Genomic DNA, 17,922 nt, shown 5'->3' on the forward strand with positions numbered 1-17,922 from the left:
ATATATATAAAGCAAAAGGCAGAGAATGGTGAAACATTCAAAATACCAGAAAATATCCTTGGTTAATGCAAACATTAAGAACTAAACTTATTAATTAAATGAGGATAATATGGTAAATTCACACTTTTTATAAAAAAATTAAAATTAAATAAAAAATAATAGATCCTATTTTTATGGAACACTTTTTAAGTCTAAAATTTAAAATTTTTTTAAAAAAATGCCTCTCGCAAGCGCGGAAGCGCATGCAGAGAGGCTAGTTAAAAATAAAAATAAAACCTCTCTCTCCTTCTCTCTCCCTGAGGCCCTATCTCTACCAGCCACAACCCTCCAACGAAGTCTGCTCCCAAGCTTCTCCCCAGTCTAACACGCCCCCAACCACAAGTTCCACAACCACTACCCCAACACCCCAGCAACAGCAAAACCTCCAATGTAAAAGTAGAGGCAAGCAGGTGAAGTGACTGATAGTCATTGTGGAACTTGTACAAGCTTTGACTTCTTTTCTTATCGATCAATTGGATTTAGAACTTTTGTTTAGGTGTGACGTGAGCACAAAAGTTTCTAGAATTATTCAGAGTTCTTTAGAAAGAAAAAGAAGGGAAAAAAGCCAAAAATCTAATGAAAGTGATTCATCTTCCACTTTCATTATTAAACCCGTTCCAATTCCCTGAATTTATTCTTTAATCCTTTGTATTTGTTTTCAGTCACCCAAAATTCTTACAACCAGATCAATTCCCATTTTGAAGATCAAGAGATATGGAGGTTGTTCTTGGGAGCAAACTTCATTAGGTGGGGCGGGCGTGGCTGAGAGTAAAAAAGGTGAGTGTGGAGGGAATGGTGGCTAGGGTTGCTGAGGGGGGGGCTGTATGGGGGGATGGGTCGGCAAGGAGGTACAGCGAAGGAGAGAGAGTTTTTTAAATTAATATTATTTACTTTATTTTTTGTTTTTAAATATTTTTAAATATTTAAAATTAAAAAGTTAATTATGGTTATACTAATAAACATGTGTTAGAAATAACAAATTAAGAGAGATTCCAAATTTGTCCCAAAAATTCTAGTTCCCTTTCTCCCAAAAAACACTCGTAGAGCATTTTCCACTTTGAGGGGGGAGGAAGTCATTGTTCTTCCCCCCTCTCCCCTCTTCTCTTCCTCCTTTCACCTCTTCTCCTATTTTCAGAGACAAAGGGTTTTCTCTATTTGCCTTCGTTTTGTTATGATTTTCATCTAACCATTATAGGCGGCTGCGGCTCAGCGTCGGATCTTCACCTACATTTCGGCGTCGGATCTTCACCACCATCTTTTTTGCAATTTCTTTATGTTTGGAATAAGTTGCAGAGATTCTTTGGGTTCTCTATGTAGTTTTCACCTCTCCTTTTGTGAGAGTTTTTCATCTCTCATTTGTGAGAGCTTTTCATCTATCGTTTATGAGAGTTTTTCATCTCTCCTTTGTGAGAGTTTTATTTGTATTCTTATGGCTTGGTTTTTTCAAGCTTTATCTTTTTTTTATTATTCTAAGTTTGCAATCTTAGTTGGGATGCCTATGCTAGAGTTTTTTCGATCCTGCTTGATCGTTAATGGAGACACACCAGATTGTCTTAATTTTGATATTAGACCGCTCCGTTATTGTAATGGCCCTTTGTGGCTAGTGGCTTTTTTGGCTGAATTATGAATGCAATCATAGAATTTCTCCAAAAAAAAAAAAAAACATGTGTCAAGTTTTAAGAAAGGTGGTGAGAGTACACATCGGGTTAAAATGGTGAGCAAAAATGTTCCATTTTGTTCTAATGGGATCCCATCAACCACTAAATTTACAGCCTGTTTGATTCAAGGTTTAGGAGCTTGAGAATAGATTTCAAATTGCATTTTTCATGTTTGGTTAGTGCACTCTTACGAATGCAATTTTGAACTCATGAGGTATGAACTACCCATATATAGGGAATTTTGGCTCACTTTGGGAAACTTTTTCGCCCCACTTGGGAAGACATTTAATGCAATTTTTTGGACTAACTCACCCATATTATTGTTTTTAAATACCATTTTTGACCATTACAAAACTCTTCATGTTAATAACTTAATAATAATAAAACAAAAGTATTGTTGGAAAAACTGAACTACTTTTCATTTCTAATACTGTACTAACCCTAACATGGAAATGAGAGAAAATGATATTTTATAGTCCTCATTTCCAAGCGTTCCCAAATATGGGAATGAATATTCATTCTCATCTCGTGGGATTAGACATTGGAAGTTTATTCCCAAGAAATTCAATCCACCAACCAAACGAGTCTAAGAATTTTGCAAAACGACACTATAATTATGAGACTATCCTTTCTTTTGGGATGAGGAGGAATGAAAAATTAAGCTATAAATTATAAGGGGATCATATGTTGTCTAAGTGATTAGATTCATAAGTCAATTAAGTTTTCAACAAATTTCATTTTCAATTAACAAATAAGAGAGAAGTGCACAAGGTAAGGTAATTTAGAGGTGATTTTAGATTGCAAAATTATTGCTCTTAAATATTTTGTTAGTATCATAGGACGTGGCATGAGAGCATTTTCACCGTACCCCCCACCCAAACAAGAGGGGGCCTAAGCCCTTCAAGCCATTTCTAGTGGTACAAAATAGCCCATGCAAGGTGTGGGTTCCACTAGGCAAAAACAGCCCAAGACGTTGTTTGAGGGGCTGTGACGTTAACAACAAATTTTTTTGTTAAATAAAAAATTATGAAAAAATACCAAAAATTTCAGATTTTTTATTATTTATAAATACCTAGCCATTTTCTTTACTTTCCACATCTAAACTCTATACAAATTTCTCTCCTCATATCTTATGTGAATTGTGGTTGCCTTTAGGTTGACATGACAATAGGTGGAAAACAAACAAAAAAATTGCTTAAGGCAGGCACTATTCATCTATATATATAAAGCAAAAGGCAGAGAATGGTGAAACATTCAAAATACCAGAAAATGCCCTTGGTTAATACAAACATTAAGAATTTAAATTATTAATTAAATGAGGATAATATAGTAAATTCACACTTTTTCATATTTAAAAAAATTAAAAGAAAAAGAAAAAGCAGATAATGGATCCTATTTTTATGGAACACAACTACCCATTATCTTTTTTTAATTCTAAAATAAATTTACTTATTTTTTTTAAAAAGCCTCTCGCAAGCGCGGAAGCGCGTGCAGAGAGGTTAGTATGAATAATAACAAAGTAAATTTAGGTTTTAGCTATAAAAAAAACTTTTACTTTTGGAAAAAGCCAAATTTTTTTCGAAAAAGACAAAAAAATATTTCAATTTTCAAACAAAAAACATGCAAATGTAAAGAATTCCTTAAGAAATCCAAAAATAAATAAAGACAATTTTGTCCATTTTAGTTTCTTTTAAAAAATTTCTCTCCCTTTCGCCTTTTCTAAAGTAAAAAAATGCTATGATAATATCATGTTGTTGGTGCTGGTTATGGTGGGAATTTTGTTTGTTTGGAGGGTGTATATGTAATTTCAGTTTTTTTTTTTTTTTTTGGTATAAAGCCCCGTGGTTGTTTTGGGTCCGTTGCCGTCGTGGTTATAAGAAAAATCCCTGAAATTGAAAAAAAGCACATACGCTAAGCTCGATTGTTCCCACCAAAAGCAAATGGCGGCGATTTCTTCTCACCTTTTGGTCCGATCAGACAAACTCTCTCTTTCCTCTCCGTTTTCTTCTTTCTCTGGCCAGAATCTCCGTCGATCGCCTGGATTTTCCGGCAAGTTCACCAGCATTTGCGTATCTTCTCCGGCGACACTCCCAAAAATTTCGTGCCAGACCGCCTCTGCTACTTCTCCACCTTCGTCCCTAGACAATGGAAAAGGTCAATGCTCGTCTCTGGTTCTTAATCTGACTGTTTACTAGCTTAAGTAAAAGATAATCGCTGTGCTTTCGCTTGATACACTTAAATTAAGGTTTTAGACACTGTGTTGAAACAATTTTGTAAAAATGTGATACAAATAGCAATAGTACAGTGATTGAATTATTACTTGGGATTTATTCATACTCGAAGATAATGAAATGGTGGTGTTCTTGGATAATGTAGGCATTTAAGTGTACCTGGTGAGTGAATATCAAATTGGTTGGAAATTAGGGTTTTTGGTTGAAAATTAGACATGAGGCAACTGGAACTGCGGGGCTGATAAGAAATTTTCCAATATTATGTGAGAGATTGTGTAGCCACATTTGTATTAATCAAAGAGCCACATTTGAGATGAATGGATGACTGCGGTGACTTGGTGCCAGAATGATACTTCAAAACAAATTATAGCATGATCATATGGCTCAGTAATATCAGTTGTCTTCTGACTCCCCCTTTCCCTGTTTATTTATTTTACAGCAAAAGCAGAACTGAAGGATTTTCTGCACATAAGTGATTTTGACAAATCTACCATTTTAAAGATCTTAGATCGAGCTGTGGAGGTCAAGGCACTTCTAAAATCAGGAGAGAGGACATATCTCCCATTTAAGGGGAAGACTATGGCTATGATCTTTGCAAAGCCATCTATGAGAACACGTGTTTCATTTGAGACTGGGTTTTTCTTGCTAGGAGGTCATGCAATATACTTAGGACCTAATGATATTCAAATGGGTAAGCGGGAGGAAACTCGGGATGTGGCACGTGTTTTGTCTCGCTATAATGACATTATTATGGCACGTGTCTTTGCTCATCAGGTATTGTGGTGAGTTTTTATGTTTGTAATTTGTTAAAAGGTTATAATATTACGTAAATTAGTTAGAGTTCTGTTTCGGACAGGTTAGAGTATTTTTTATGGCGAATGTTGTGTCCGTGTGTTCAAGTTTTATCATGGAAACTTGTGAATGTTTCCCCTTGATAGTAATGTACATAAAAGAGGCTTTTATGTTACCTGTTTGTTGCAGGATATCCTTGACTTGGCTAAATATGCAACTGTACCTGTTGTCAATGGCTTGACAGACTACAACCATCCCTGCCAAATTATGGCTGATGTCCTCACTATCATCGAACACGTTGGTCAGTTAGAAGGAACTAAGGTCGGTCCACTGTTGTGCTTGCTAAATACTGTTTTATTTGTTATCCTAGAATTCTATAGTTTCTGATTGAAAATTCTACACAAATTCAGGTTGTCTATGTTGGAGATGGAAACAACGTTGTTCACTCTTGGTTGTTGATGGCTTCGGTTATTCCTTTCCACTTTGTTTGTGCCTGTCCCAAAGGTTTTGAACCAGATAAGAAAACAGTTGAGAAGGCGCAACAGGCAGGCATCAGCAAGATTGAGATCACAAATGATCCAAAGGAAGCAGTCAAAGGAGCTGATGTTGTGTACTCAGATGTGTGGGCCAGCATGGGGCAAAAGGAGGAGGCTGCATATCGCCATCAAGTTTTCCAAGGATTTCAGGTATATTGCTTTTCAAAACCTTTTCAATGGATTGTATACCAACATAGTAAACTTTGTATGAATCTGTTGTCATCGCAAGAAAATGCATGCTTCCATATAAAGGGGTTTGTATGTTTGAAGTAGTAGAATGAGGAAGAATAGCAGAGATTCTAATTTGGTTAGAATCAGGTTTGATAAACATTCAAACTCTATACTTCAGATTTGAGGTTAGATCCTTAAATCCAAAATAAGGGAAAACTATCTTGTATTAGGAGAAAGTGAAATCTGTAGCTGATGTAAACAGAAAGTCTGTCACTGACACTTGAAGTTACATAGTTCAAATCTACCATATCAGGAGTCCGTTGCTGTTGAGCTCGCACATGCAGTGCTTTGGCCTGAGTTTGGGGCCGTCTTGAGATCTCAGTTTGGATTGGTTTGATCTACAAATAAAAACTTGCGTAGTGATGCATCATTCTACTTAACGACTGGCAGAAATAATAACAATAAAGTGGCACTGATTGTATTTGCATGACCCATATGTTTCTGAGGGGATGTGTCATGGAATAGGTTTTATCATATTCGTTCAGTCGGTAGCCAATTTTGATTATGTATGTGACTTATATTTGGTGCTGTTACTACAGGTGGATGAAAATCTTATGAAGATAGCAGGGCCAAAAGCCTATTTCATGCATTGTCTACCAGCAGAAAGAGGAGTGGAAGTGACTGACGGAGTGGTTGAGGCTCCAAATTCAATTGTGTTTCCACAAGCTGAGAATCGCATGCATGCACAGAATGCTGTCATGCTTCATCTGCTTGGGGCGTAATTGCATATGAGCCCCAGTAATGGAAGTCAGAAAGTGCCTTGTGTACCAGTTGCATTCACAACAATATAAGAAGGTTCCTTATTTTTTTTTTTTTAAACCAATATAAGGAGGTTTTAAGTTTAGAGATACTTTTAGCTTAAATAGGTGCAGAGTTTTGTTCATTCGGGTTTGTACACTCTTGTTTTCTCTGTGGCGTGGATGGAACCAGTCGGATGCAAACTTAAACGCATTGTGTTTAGTTTTAAGTACTTGGAAGGAACAGTTTATGAATGCCATTTTGTTCTTGCAAGGTTGTTGGTCAGATATTTGCTTATTTCCTTCTCCTTCGTATAAGACTTCAACCCAAAGCAAATACTATCTTACTGACCCACGAAAGAAAAGACAAGCCCAAAAGAGGATATATCTTTATTTTCTTTTGAGAATTAAGATAAGCTTGACACCCGCCGGCAGCTCGTAATCTTGAAAGAGCCCTGCGCAGCGGAACTGTTTGATTGAGTTGCAGCCTACAATCGGTTTCCTAATAATGTTATTTATTCCGAGATGAAACGACCGCAGCAGCCTATCTCTCTTCCACATTGAATCTATTCCACGCCTCCTGGAGACAACACAACACAAACCATAAAGAACATAAGAATATCATTTCAAAGGAGAAGAGAAAGATCTACTACATGTATTAAATCCAGCTTCAAGTCTCATCGCTCAGCTTGAACGCATGGTTCCTTAAATTTCATACATATTCAAATTCAAGGACAGAAAAAGATCAGCAACGCACCTTTAGAAGATCAAACACCTTCTCACAAGTGTACTTCTGCTGGATGCTTGCACCCCGTTGCTGTAACTTGTCTGGGTGAACAAAGAGAGCAGCTTTACGGTAAGCTTTCTTTACAGCCACAGCTGTAACAACATCCGTCAGGGGAATTGGCTGCCAACCACTATCCGGGCCAAGGATCTGCCAGTTATATAAACATCAAGTTAAAACCAGCTAATGATACAACTGAATCTTCAATGTAGATGAACTCAAAAGAACCTAAAAGCAATGCCAATGACATTCAACTTCTCATCATGAGAAATCAAATAATAATGTCATTCAACCATATAACATAGCATCATTTGAACATCCTCGAGTTTTCCCTACGTGGTTATCATAGCACTTTCCAAATTAGACAAAACTAAAGTGGTGAGTAGGCAGAGAGTGATACCTCCATGCTTTTACTAGCATGCTCCACCAGATAATCAAATTAGGAGATGGGCTAATATAAAACTAGAAATTTCCAAAGGACTTTTACATACAATCCAAATGCTATTTAATATATATCCCAAAACAATCTAAAGTTGTAGAAGCAGGAGGTATAATACCAAACATGAATAGGAAAAAGGCTGGCACATACATATTGTAGTGTTGAAAGCAGTGCCCGCAAATTCCTCTCCTTCCCACTTGACCACCTTTTGACCTCAGCATCAAGCGCTTCTGCTAATCTCTGACATAAAATTGTATTCACAAGAGTGAGAAAGCACTTCGTGTGTCAGCAAAAAAATTACATATGAACAAAAAGAGTTACATTTCTCTCTGCTTGCTCTTTCTGTACAAGAAGATCACGCATATTCTTCTCCGCAAGAGCTTTGGCCTGAAGGAGATTGGAAAAAACATTAAGCAAGCTTGTTACAGGTCAGCAATGTATATTCAAAACCCCAGCAAGACCAGGAAGCATACCGCACGTTCTGCCGTCCTTTGATTCCTCTCCAACCTAGCTTTACTCCTTTGAGCTGATTCACCATTAGTTCCACCAGACCTCTCAGCAGAGTAAGGATCTTCATTAAGGAAAACATAATTTTTCAGAAGTTGCAGAGAATTACGTAGTAAAATATCTATAACTATGAAATCAAGGAATATAATTGAAAGCTATGATGATAGCACTGTGCGATATCACATACCACTGTGATTTGAAGAATTTGGGTTTCTTGACGTGCTTGAAGGGAGTGAACCTTTAGACTCTGGATCCTGCAAGAATTTTTAATATCCATTAATTTGTGATGCCACAGGACAAGCTTCTTGATACCTGGTAAGAATAGAGCATAATAGAACAAATACTCACAAAGGGAGAAACACCAGGCTTCAGTCCATCATCTCTAGAAGCACCAGAAAATTTATCAGACAAAGACCTTTTAGTCTGCCTTCCTGCCTCGCAGGCAGCCTTCCCGGATAATGCTTTTTCTAAGGCACGCTCTCGAGCCTCTACAGTTGCTCTTTCCACAGCAGCACGTTCAGCTTTCAGTTTGGCTTCCTTTGAAGCCTTCTCAGCTAAGGAAATATCATTAGCCTGTCCAGAAGTCTTCCCTAACCTTTCTTGGGCCTCAGCCATTACCCTTTGACGAGTTTCAGCAGCTCTTTCTCGGGCTTCAGCAAATGCCCTTTCACGAGCTTCACGGATTACTCTTTCAACAGCTTTCCTCTCCTTTACTCTTTCCCTTTCCCTCCCTTTTGCATTTGCTTTTTGTATCTGGTGCTCTTTCTCTATTTCCACTTCCTTTTGCAAACAGTCACTAGTTTCACACTCTTCTGCAGTCAGGGTTTCTTGTTGATTCTCCTTTCTTTCTCGTTCCACTTCTTTCTGCAAAGTGTTATTGTTTTCACTCTCTTGTGTTGTTAGGGTCACTTGATTCTCGTTTTTTCCTTCTCTCACATCTTTCTGTGAACTATGCTCGGTTTCACTCTCTTCCGCAGTGAAGGTTGTCTGACAATTCTCACTTTTTTCTTGTTCAACTTCTTTCAGTGAAGTATCAATGGTTTCACTCTCTTTTGTCAAGGTTGCTTGTTGATTCTCCTCATTTTCTTCTAACCTTTGGTTTGTCCCCAGTTTTTCATGCCTCTCCTTATTTTCCTTTGTACATAGGCTTGCCCGCATTTCATGGTCCAGTAGCACATTTCCCCCTCTTCTTCTGAACATGTGAGAAAGCTGAGCTACTTCTGTATTTTTCCCATCACCAAACCACCTTTTCCTCTGAGAAGACCTGGAATTATTCTTGCTCTCTTCCTGATTCACAGCAACTTCCGCTTCCATCGTATCTTTATTGATTTCTTCCGATTCTTCAACATGCTCTTCTAAATTGTACAATACTACAGGCTCTCCGGCAAGCTGGTCATTTTGCTTTTGCCAATAGTTCATGGCATTTCTATTTATATTTATATCATTCTCGTCAGAAGGATGGGTCTCTATTGAATCTTCCATTTCCTTCAGTATCTCAGCAAGTTTGACACCCAGGGACAAGCCATCTGTTTCACATATCTCTTTCTCCTCCACGGCATTCTCCTCTTCAACCGACTCTGATAGGTTCCCATTCTCCTTGAGTTTAATCAGAGTTTCAGAAACGTCTATTATATCAGACCATCTTTTCCTATGTGAAGACTTGGAATTAATCTTGTTCTTTTCATGATTCGCAGAAACTTCAGCTTCCATCATATCCTTATCCAAATCTCCAGATTCTTCAACATCCTTTCCTAAATTCAAGACTATTTCAGGCTCTCTGGCAAACTGGTAATCTTGATTTTCGCCAAATCCCATGTCATTTCTCTTTGCAGATATTCCATTTCTGTCAGAAGAATGGATCTCTGTTGCATCTTCCTTTTGCTTTAGGATCTCAGGAAGTTTGACACCTGGAGCCAATCCCTCTGTTTCATGTATCTCTTTCTCTACCATGCCGTTATCCTCTTCAACCAATTCTGACTGGCTCCCATTCTCTTTGAGTTCAATTAAAGTTTCAGTAACTTCTATTCTACCTCCATCATTTTCATGTGCAGGTACCTTCGGAGTTACTTCTACCTCTCTGTTGTATTCTACATGACTAGTGGGCGCCTCTTTTTTGTTTAGGTCCTCACTTTCACCCTGCTCACATAGGATCTTAATTGTCTCTAACTTGCAATCTTGGTTCTTTAAATCCTCTTTCTTCTGACAAGGAGCCCATTCAAGTATCTTCTCATTTTCTCTGGTGTCTTGAACCTTCTCATTTCCTTCAGACTTCCTCTCATTCTCAAAATCTTCCTCATCCTTAAAGTCATTAGGTGTCTCCTTAATGATTTCTTGGCCACTATCATTGTTGAAGCTCCTCTCAGTGTCTTCTTCCCTGTGGACATCTCTTTGTTCCCTCTCATGTTCTTCCTGCTTGCAAGCCTCCTTGCCTATCTTCTCAAATTCAACCTGCTCCTGAGCCATCAATTTCCTTTTCACATGTCTAGTATCCTGTAACTCCTGAGTTTCAAGCCTTTTGTTGTCTCCATTTTGTTTCTCAAGCCCTCCTGGTTTCTCTTCATATTCTTCCATTACATGGGAAGCTTTAAGCTTCCCTAACTCTTCATGATCTATGGCAGCTTCCTGTATCTTCTCATTTTCTTCCTGATCAAAGGCCTTTTGAGCTGTTGCAAATTCACTGCAATGTTCTTCATACTTAGATTGCCCTCCATCTGCATCAAATATTTTTTCTACCTCTCTGTTTTCTTCTACTTCAGCTGCTTGTGAACTCTCACCACCTAGTTGTGGGGTTTCAAAAGCTTCCATGGTTGTTTTCTTCTTCTCCTGTTCATCTTTATCCACAAATTGCGTCACTTTTATTGCAGTGTTGGCTTCTTCATGCTCTAATGTCATAGCCTGGGTTTCACTTGAGTCAGAGAATTCATAAAACTGTTCTACTGCTTCTGATAAATCAGGTTCACCTGTGTCAGCAAATTCATAGAACTGTTCTGCTGCTTCTGAGACATCAGGTTCAGCTGCATCATCAAATTCATAAAACCGTTCTGTTGCTTCTGATACATCAGCTTCTTCCTGCCTCTGACCTGATTGACTTAATTTAGATTCCTTCTCCTGTGTTTCCCCTCCAGCTTCCTTAGCACCAGAAATCTTATCCACATCTTCAAATGCTGCAGTTAATTGTTCTGGCCCAGTAGAAACATGGACAGGAACAGCCACTTCTTCATGTAACTCCTGAGTCTTCCTCTCTTTGGGTATGCTTGCTTTGTCTACAAATTTATCACCCTTTCTCACCTCAAGTTTTGTATCATTGTTAAACCGCAGTTTGACATGATTTTGCAGACCAGCCTTGTTTCTTTCCTTCAAATTTTTCGCCATTTTAATCCTTGCTTGAGCCTCCTGTATTGCCTTTGTCAAAGCAGCCGCAGAGGCAGCGGCAATAGAATTTGTGTCTACTTCCTCATCGAAGTACGGTGGTGAAGGAACACTGTCAGAACCTTCAAAATAATCCCTTTTAGAAATCCCAATGGTAGAAGCCATTGGTTTCTCAAATTTAACCTTATCCTCAGACACCAAACTTGAAATTGGTGGCCTGTTTGAAGGACGAGTTCGTCCTTCCCCAATTTCACATGCATTAAATACCTCATCGTTTGAACTGGATCTTTCCTGATCATAATTGTTTTGCACCTTGGCACCTCCCCCCGAAGTCTGTTTGCTAGCATAACCAGCTAGGTGGTCTCTCGTGGCCTTCATGGAATGGTTGCAGTCCATTATTCTCTCACCTAAACTACTGTCAAGGCAAGCACCATTTTCTTTGTTGGATACTGGTTTATCAGCTTCAGTCACGCGTACAGGAGTGACTTCATCAACCAAACATGCATATGCTGGAACAGCATGGAGCATTGTTCCACCTGTAAAACTTTTGCTTCTATGGTTGCTTTTATGGTATGACATGTTGAACTTCTTGGCACCATCAAATGATGGATAAGATGCTTCATGAGACAAAACACCATTCCCCTCGCAACTAGAAGGATTTATCTCTTCTGAAGGGGCCCTTCTTTCAGCTGGTTTCCTGCTAAAATAAAGGAAGAAACACACCAGAAAGGTGAATTTTTGCAGCTGTAAAAGTTGTTTTTATTTTTGATGAGATCTGTTGGTTATTTCCAGTGGATGTAATCATCGATATCAATAAGGGGAGGGGGAATAAAGTTGATTAAACAGCGCAATATCTAAAAGAACAGCTCTTGATTCTTGCTCTGGACTATTTTCTGGACAATTACTCCTATACTAAATAGAGCATGAAATTCTTAATGGTTCAATTTCAACTGTAACCTTCTTGTTTAATCCTCCTCCACATTTAAATGCAAGGCATTCATAAATGACAGCAACATAAATACTAAAAAAGAATGAAAATTCAAAGAACGAGCCCTCTTAATTGTAAAAAAAATCACTCATTTCCATGCCGGATTATAAAATATTGAAAAAAAGAAGAAGAAACGAACTTGCAGACTCAAATACAACTTAGTGAGAGTAAATGTACCTTGTTCCCCTTTTCTTTGGCTCCGCAAAGAGTTCTTCATAAGGCACTCCGAAATCCGAATCTCCGAAGCCACTGAAAACATTTGAATAATCGAGCTTCGAGCTCCGAACATCGACTGAAGCCTTTCGTTCATGGAGTTCCGGAACTTCAAGAACCGGGATCGACGAGCCTCGCGAAGCACCAGAACCGCCGAAAATCTCGGTGTAGTCTTCGACTCGGGACGAGAAAACCGAGACTTTAAACTTAGATGCAGGGGAAGAGAAAACGCCGTCGTATATGGAGTGACCGTTGGAGAGCTTCTGAGAGAGACCCACGGACGAAGCTTGGTACTCCATTGATTGACTGGCAGGTGAGAAGCACGCACTATGTTTTCTTTTTCCTCCTCTCCTCTCTGTGTTCTTTCTCTGCAGAGCAAAATCTAAAGAGTCGAGCACGAGCACGGAGAAGAAGAGAGAATACTGGATGAGAGAAATGAAATGAGTGAATTTTCCGGGAAAATGAGGGAAAATATGCGGTCTAACTGTCAGATTACGGAGCTCAATTTAATCGGCGATTTAGATCAAAAGATCGGCTAGGTGACCGGCGTATCCGGTGAGTGTGATGAAAACAGTGAGCTTTGAGACTCCCTGATATCGAAATACTGATTGGCTCTCTTTACTGTTGCGTGGGAGAAAGCTGTTTCCAGTCCAACGCGTCACTACGAAATCTTCGACACCGACACAGGGGTTATATTTGGTATTATAACAGAAATTTGGGGTGTTTTTGGAAGATCGGTCGAACAAATGTGTGACACAATCTTTGATGGCATCATGGCAGGGTCTGTTTGGTAGCTTATCAACAAAAAGAAAAAAAAAAAAAATTATGACACGGGAGAAACAACTCCAAACAGAACCTACAACACATGAACTAAACGGGGCCTAGAGACCCCAATCCTGTCATTAACCAAAGCAGCTTCAGCCAAAGAGGCACCGATTCGAACCAACACACACCTAAGTTCATATTATAGTTACCATTAGCAAGACAATCAGCCAAATAGTTCCGCTCCCAATAGACATGCTGAAGATCACAATCACTGAGCAAATTCATAAAATCCCAGCAGCTAGCTAACAGACCAGCAAGGGGATGACCTCCAATAGTATCAGGATTCTTCATGAGATACACAACAAAAGCTGAATCCATTTCAATCACAAGATTAGAGATCCCTCAAACTGCAGACCAAAGAACAGCCCCCATAGCTCAGCTTCCAAAATCTAACTTGTCCCCAAATTCACAGAAAAACCACCAACCCAATGTCCCATGGAATCACGGATAACACCCTCGACACCAATAGCCCTATAACAAGACTTACAAGTACCATCCACATTTAATTTAAAAGCTCCAATCCCAAGATGCACCCAAGCAAGCTCAACCTGTATTTTAGTAGAATTGGGCTTTACACAATTGATAGAATGAAGCCAATCATTCACATCAAATTGAATAATCTTCTGAGGACAATTAGGCAACTCCTCATGCTCAATAAAAATCTTATGATTAAACTAGCACGTAAAAATAAACATAGTGTGCCAAGGGATTCCTACCCCCCAAATTGCCTTAGCACCAAGATTACCTATAAGCCAAGGCTTAACATCAGCATGAGCAAGGGCAGAAACTTTGCTTGGCAGGCCAACAACCCTCCAAACCTCATTAGCTCTAGGACAATCTCTCAAAAGATGCACAATAGATTCCGAACATCACAAAAACTGCAAGATGGGCCACTAGTTAGTTGCCTTCTTGCACGTTGTTCATTTTTTAGAATTCTCCCTTGTAAGACTAGCCAAAAGAAAATTTTTAGCTTTGGAAGGAACCCTAAGTTTCCAAAGGATGTCCAAACCAAGATCAGCCCTCCCATAATTCCTGAATAGAAGACCATAGGCTGATTTAACTGGAAACATCCCATCAGAGGTGGCACTCCATATCTGAGTATCCTGCAAATTACTCCCAGCCCTAATAGGAAAATTAATAATCTTTTGAACAATTTCTTCAGTCACTACACCTCTCAATTTATCAATATCCCACCATCTGTTTTTAACAAAGCTATCAACTGTACAATCATGCTCAACAGCATTTAGCACACCTTCTTGGTGCAACAACGGACCCTCATAGAGCCAATGATCCTTCCAAAACAAAACATTATCACCCCGACCAAGCCTCCAACTCATACCTTGTCTAAGAAGCTGGGCACCATACATATACATTTCCAAGTAGAAGAGTCATCCTTAAGCAGATAAGACTCTTTAACACGAAGAAACGTTCCCAGCGAACAAAACACTGAATTTTACTTTTATATGGTTTTTTTAAAGGTTCATGTTTGGGAGTAATTATAGAATACTACGGTAGTATGGTTATGTACTACATCTTATACACGTGTTACAATATAAGTGAATATTTATTGATATTATTTTCTAAAAGGGGGAAAATAAACTATGTCGTCCACCCATATTATAACACATGTATAAAATGTACCACGTGATCATATTATTCAAAAAAACTTGTATGAAACGGGGATAGCAACAATGTTATTCCCGGTCAATCACAATTTGTCATGAGAAAAAGTTATCACGCGTGACATACTATAATTGGCAAGGGATAACAAAATAGTGTTATCCCCGTTTCATATAAATGTTTCTCCATACTATCGTAGTATTCTATAATTTCTCCTACTAAGGAGACCATCTTTAAGAGAAACACTTCTATGAAACGGGGATAGCATTATTTCGCTATCTTGGCCAATTACAGTATACCACTTGTGATAAATTTTCCATGTGACATTCTGTGATTGGACGAGGATAGCAAAACAGTGTTATCCTGTTTCATATAAGTTTTTTTTTGCATTTATAAAGACCAATTTGTGTATCATCTCTCTAATAAAGGTGGTGCCCACCAATATAATAGTTCATACTTTTATTAGAGAGATAGTACACCAATTGGTATCTCGAATCTCTGTATTTAGAGAATACGCATTTACCCGCATTTCATAAAATCTCAATTATTCAAATCATCCAACGACTTAAAGCAAGCCACATCAACTAGAGGATAGATTTGTAATTTTCTTTAAAAATTAACGGTAACAGTCCCTCCGTCTCTCAACTGCAATATCCATAATCCTCATCATTACTGTAACTCCATTAAGGACTACGCATCCATCTTCCAACACTTATCAGATTTCCTCATTTTGAGCTATCTAATTCCTATTCCTGCTCATCCTCCTCATGAGCGCTTGTCATCAGCTTCCAGGGCCACGTCCCAATATTTCTATCCTCCTCCATATCCTCAATTTCATTTCATTATAAAAACAATTTATTTATTTTTATTTTCACTCATATCTTTTTTTCTTTTTCTTTTTTAAAATAATGATGGTAGATCCCCTCACCTTATTCCATAACAGAACTTTCAATTTGAGATCATGAAGATTATTAGAAAATTGGTATTGTGGAAGTGGCCTTCTGTTTGTGTAAATTACAGAGTTGGTTGAGAAGCAGGCTTGGTGATTTAAAATGGGTTGGTGTTTCAGAAGATCGAGTTGGGAATTTCTGATTATTCATCAGAAAAAAAAAAAAAAAGAAGGAAAAGATTGAGAGTGACGATGAAATTGGTTCTGAGGAGAAAACAAGGAGTAATGAATGCCGTTATTGTTAATAAAAGCAAAAACATATTTAGTTGATTTGGCTTGCTTTAAGTCGTTAGATGATTTAAATGTTTGAGATTTTATGAAATACGGATAAATGTGTACTCTCTAAATGCAGAGACTCGGAATCCTTCTTAAGATTATCTCATAATATTTTTTTTTTAAAGGAGAAAACAAAAGGAAAAAATAAAATAATATTTCAATTGAAGGCTGACCTCGTTTTGATAATGAAATTAGAAGATGCCCACACTAAGAAATATATATTGTGTAAACAAATGATTATATATAAGAAATATTATGGTGCAAAACATTCAATTGTGACTTATTAAATTAAGAGGCAACTTGGGGAGTTGGATGATCCATGTAGAACATTCGATGCATCTCCCAAAACCAATAATATCAAGGAAAAAGAATGAAAAAGGGCAAAGGCAAAGAAACTCCCAATAATTCAAATATTTAAATAACTTTTTAGTATTTTAGGTCCACAAGTTACCAACAACTAAGCATATCCCATAAAGAAAGAAGTTATTGTCGCAGGCAGAGAATACCACAGTAGTTATTCTAAAAGTGAATAGCTGTAGGGTGCCTTATAATTCAGTAATCAATGAAACTCGGACTTTTTTGTTGATTTATAAACAAGAATGAAATGATGGATACAAAAGCACATTTTCCTTCTAATTGGTTTTCATTATTCATTTGAATGCGACTATAAAATCCAACGGTTATTTGCCTACTAGTAGTACAAGCAATCATTTTAATATGACTGGAATCTAACGGTCATGTCTACAAGCGAAGCAATGCCAATGGGGGATGTTAAATGTGTGATCCACAAATTAACTCTCTCCTTTTTTGATGTGAATCGTTTTTCACAATATGTGTTAAGTTTGTGAATGATTATGCATATGAGTAGTTATCTTAATTTACAAGATGAAAACGTAAATCGATTAAAATTTTCAATTACTTAAAACCCTACATTTAATGATTCTACTCACCTTTTACTTTGTATAAAAGCGCATCATCTATGCCCACATGCACGTCCATATGCAAAAATTTCAAGTAATATCTTGCGACAACTAGTAAACAAACCTGTATTATACGCAATTTCCCGCTTTGGACTGAGGAGACAAGTTTTTGAGGAAGAATCTTATGAAAATCTTTGATCAGTCATAACTTGAATAATGCAGCAGGACACACAAAAGCATAAAGCATGTGATTATCATAAGGCTCTCCATTAGTATTAGCTTAGAAGCCTTTTCCCCTTTCGCTTTTGCTTTTAGCTTAGTGACTCCCAACTCAATAGAGCAGGCTTTGTTGATGGAATTTCACAAATCAAAAACAAAATCCCCTATCCTGGAGGAAATGTAATGAAACCAAAACCATGCCCTCCTAATTCATTAAAGTCATGTTTGGTGAATAAGACTGGACTATTTCAATTAAAATATGACAAAAATATTGTCGTTATTTGGTATGCTGAGAGTGGGCTCATTAAATTGGACACGATCTAACATATTGTTCTTTATAAGTCCTACATAGAGAGGTGAACTCAAGGAGTCATTATATATGGCCCTTATGTGATGTCTTATCTCTTAATCGTTGGATTAGACTAACCAATTTGATCAAACGGCTAACTAATTTGATCCAACGGTTAAAAAATAGGGTCTCACCTAAGAGCTATATAGAAGGCCCTCGCTATAGAATTCTTTGAGACTGATAAATAGGGGTGGGCGCGGTCCGATTCGGTTCGGTTCTCACCTCAAACCGGAACCGAAA

The 17,922-nt window shown here is 37.9% G+C and overlaps 2 protein-coding genes across 3 annotated transcripts; one reads left to right on the plus strand and one right to left on the minus strand.

Moving 5' to 3' along the window:
* LOC18788820 (ornithine carbamoyltransferase, chloroplastic) lies at positions 3,556-6,498 on the plus strand. Its single transcript, XM_007223156.2, has 5 exons — positions 3,556-3,851; positions 4,368-4,702; positions 4,910-5,041; positions 5,131-5,406; positions 6,027-6,498. The coding sequence occupies exons 1-5, from the start codon at positions 3,638-3,640 to the stop codon at positions 6,207-6,209; spliced, it is 1,140 nt and encodes a 379-aa protein (XP_007223218.1). The 5' UTR covers positions 3,556-3,637; the 3' UTR covers positions 6,210-6,498.
* Positions 6,546-13,554, minus strand: LOC18789662 (auxilin-like protein 1). 2 transcript variants are annotated; one of them, XM_020555217.1, is made up of 8 exons: positions 12,489-13,554; positions 8,303-12,020; positions 8,142-8,208; positions 7,921-8,018; positions 7,769-7,834; positions 7,598-7,687; positions 6,982-7,158; positions 6,546-6,804 (listed from the first exon to the last, which is right to left on the minus strand). In XM_020555217.1, exons 1-8 carry the CDS (start codon positions 12,821-12,823, stop codon positions 6,769-6,771), a joined length of 4,587 nt encoding a protein of 1,528 aa, XP_020410806.1. In that variant the 5' UTR covers positions 12,824-13,554; the 3' UTR covers positions 6,546-6,768. The 2 variants fall into 2 exon arrangements, with proteins under 2 accessions (XP_020410806.1, XP_020410805.1); XM_020555216.1 differs by having other exon boundaries at positions 8,303-12,023.

The sequence above is a fragment of the Prunus persica genome, chromosome G1 (genome assembly GCF_000346465.2).
Source record: "Prunus persica cultivar Lovell chromosome G1, Prunus_persica_NCBIv2, whole genome shotgun sequence".
NCBI lineage: Eukaryota > Viridiplantae > Streptophyta > Magnoliopsida > Rosales > Rosaceae > Prunus > Prunus persica.

What these genes read in the sequence shown, in the direction of transcription:
- LOC18788820 (XM_007223156.2), top strand. Translation starts at nt 3,638, where the DNA reads ATGGCGGCGATTTCTTCTCACCTTTTGGTCCGATCAGACAAACTCTCT. An exon ending in GTCCCTAGACAATGGAAAAG is followed by an intron (nt 3,852 to 4,367) that starts GTCAATGCTCGT and finishes TTTATTTTACAG; the next exon opens with CAAAAGCAGAACTGAAGGAT. An exon ending in GTCAGTTAGAAGGAACTAAG is followed by an intron (nt 5,042 to 5,130) that starts GTCGGTCCACTG and finishes ACACAAATTCAG; the next exon opens with GTTGTCTATGTTGGAGATGG.
- LOC18789662 (XM_020555216.1), bottom strand. Translation starts at nt 12,823, where the DNA reads ATGGAGTACCAAGCTTCGTCCGTGGGTCTCTCTCAGAAGCTCTCCAAC. An exon ending in AAATTCTTCAAATCACAGTG is followed by an intron (nt 8,019 to 8,141) that starts GTATGTGATATC and finishes TCCTTAATGAAG; the next exon opens with ATCCTTACTCTGCTGAGAGG. An exon ending in TGCTTTCAACACTACAATAT is followed by an intron (nt 7,159 to 7,597) that starts GTATGTGCCAGC and finishes TATAACTGGCAG; the next exon opens with ATCCTTGGCCCGGATAGTGG.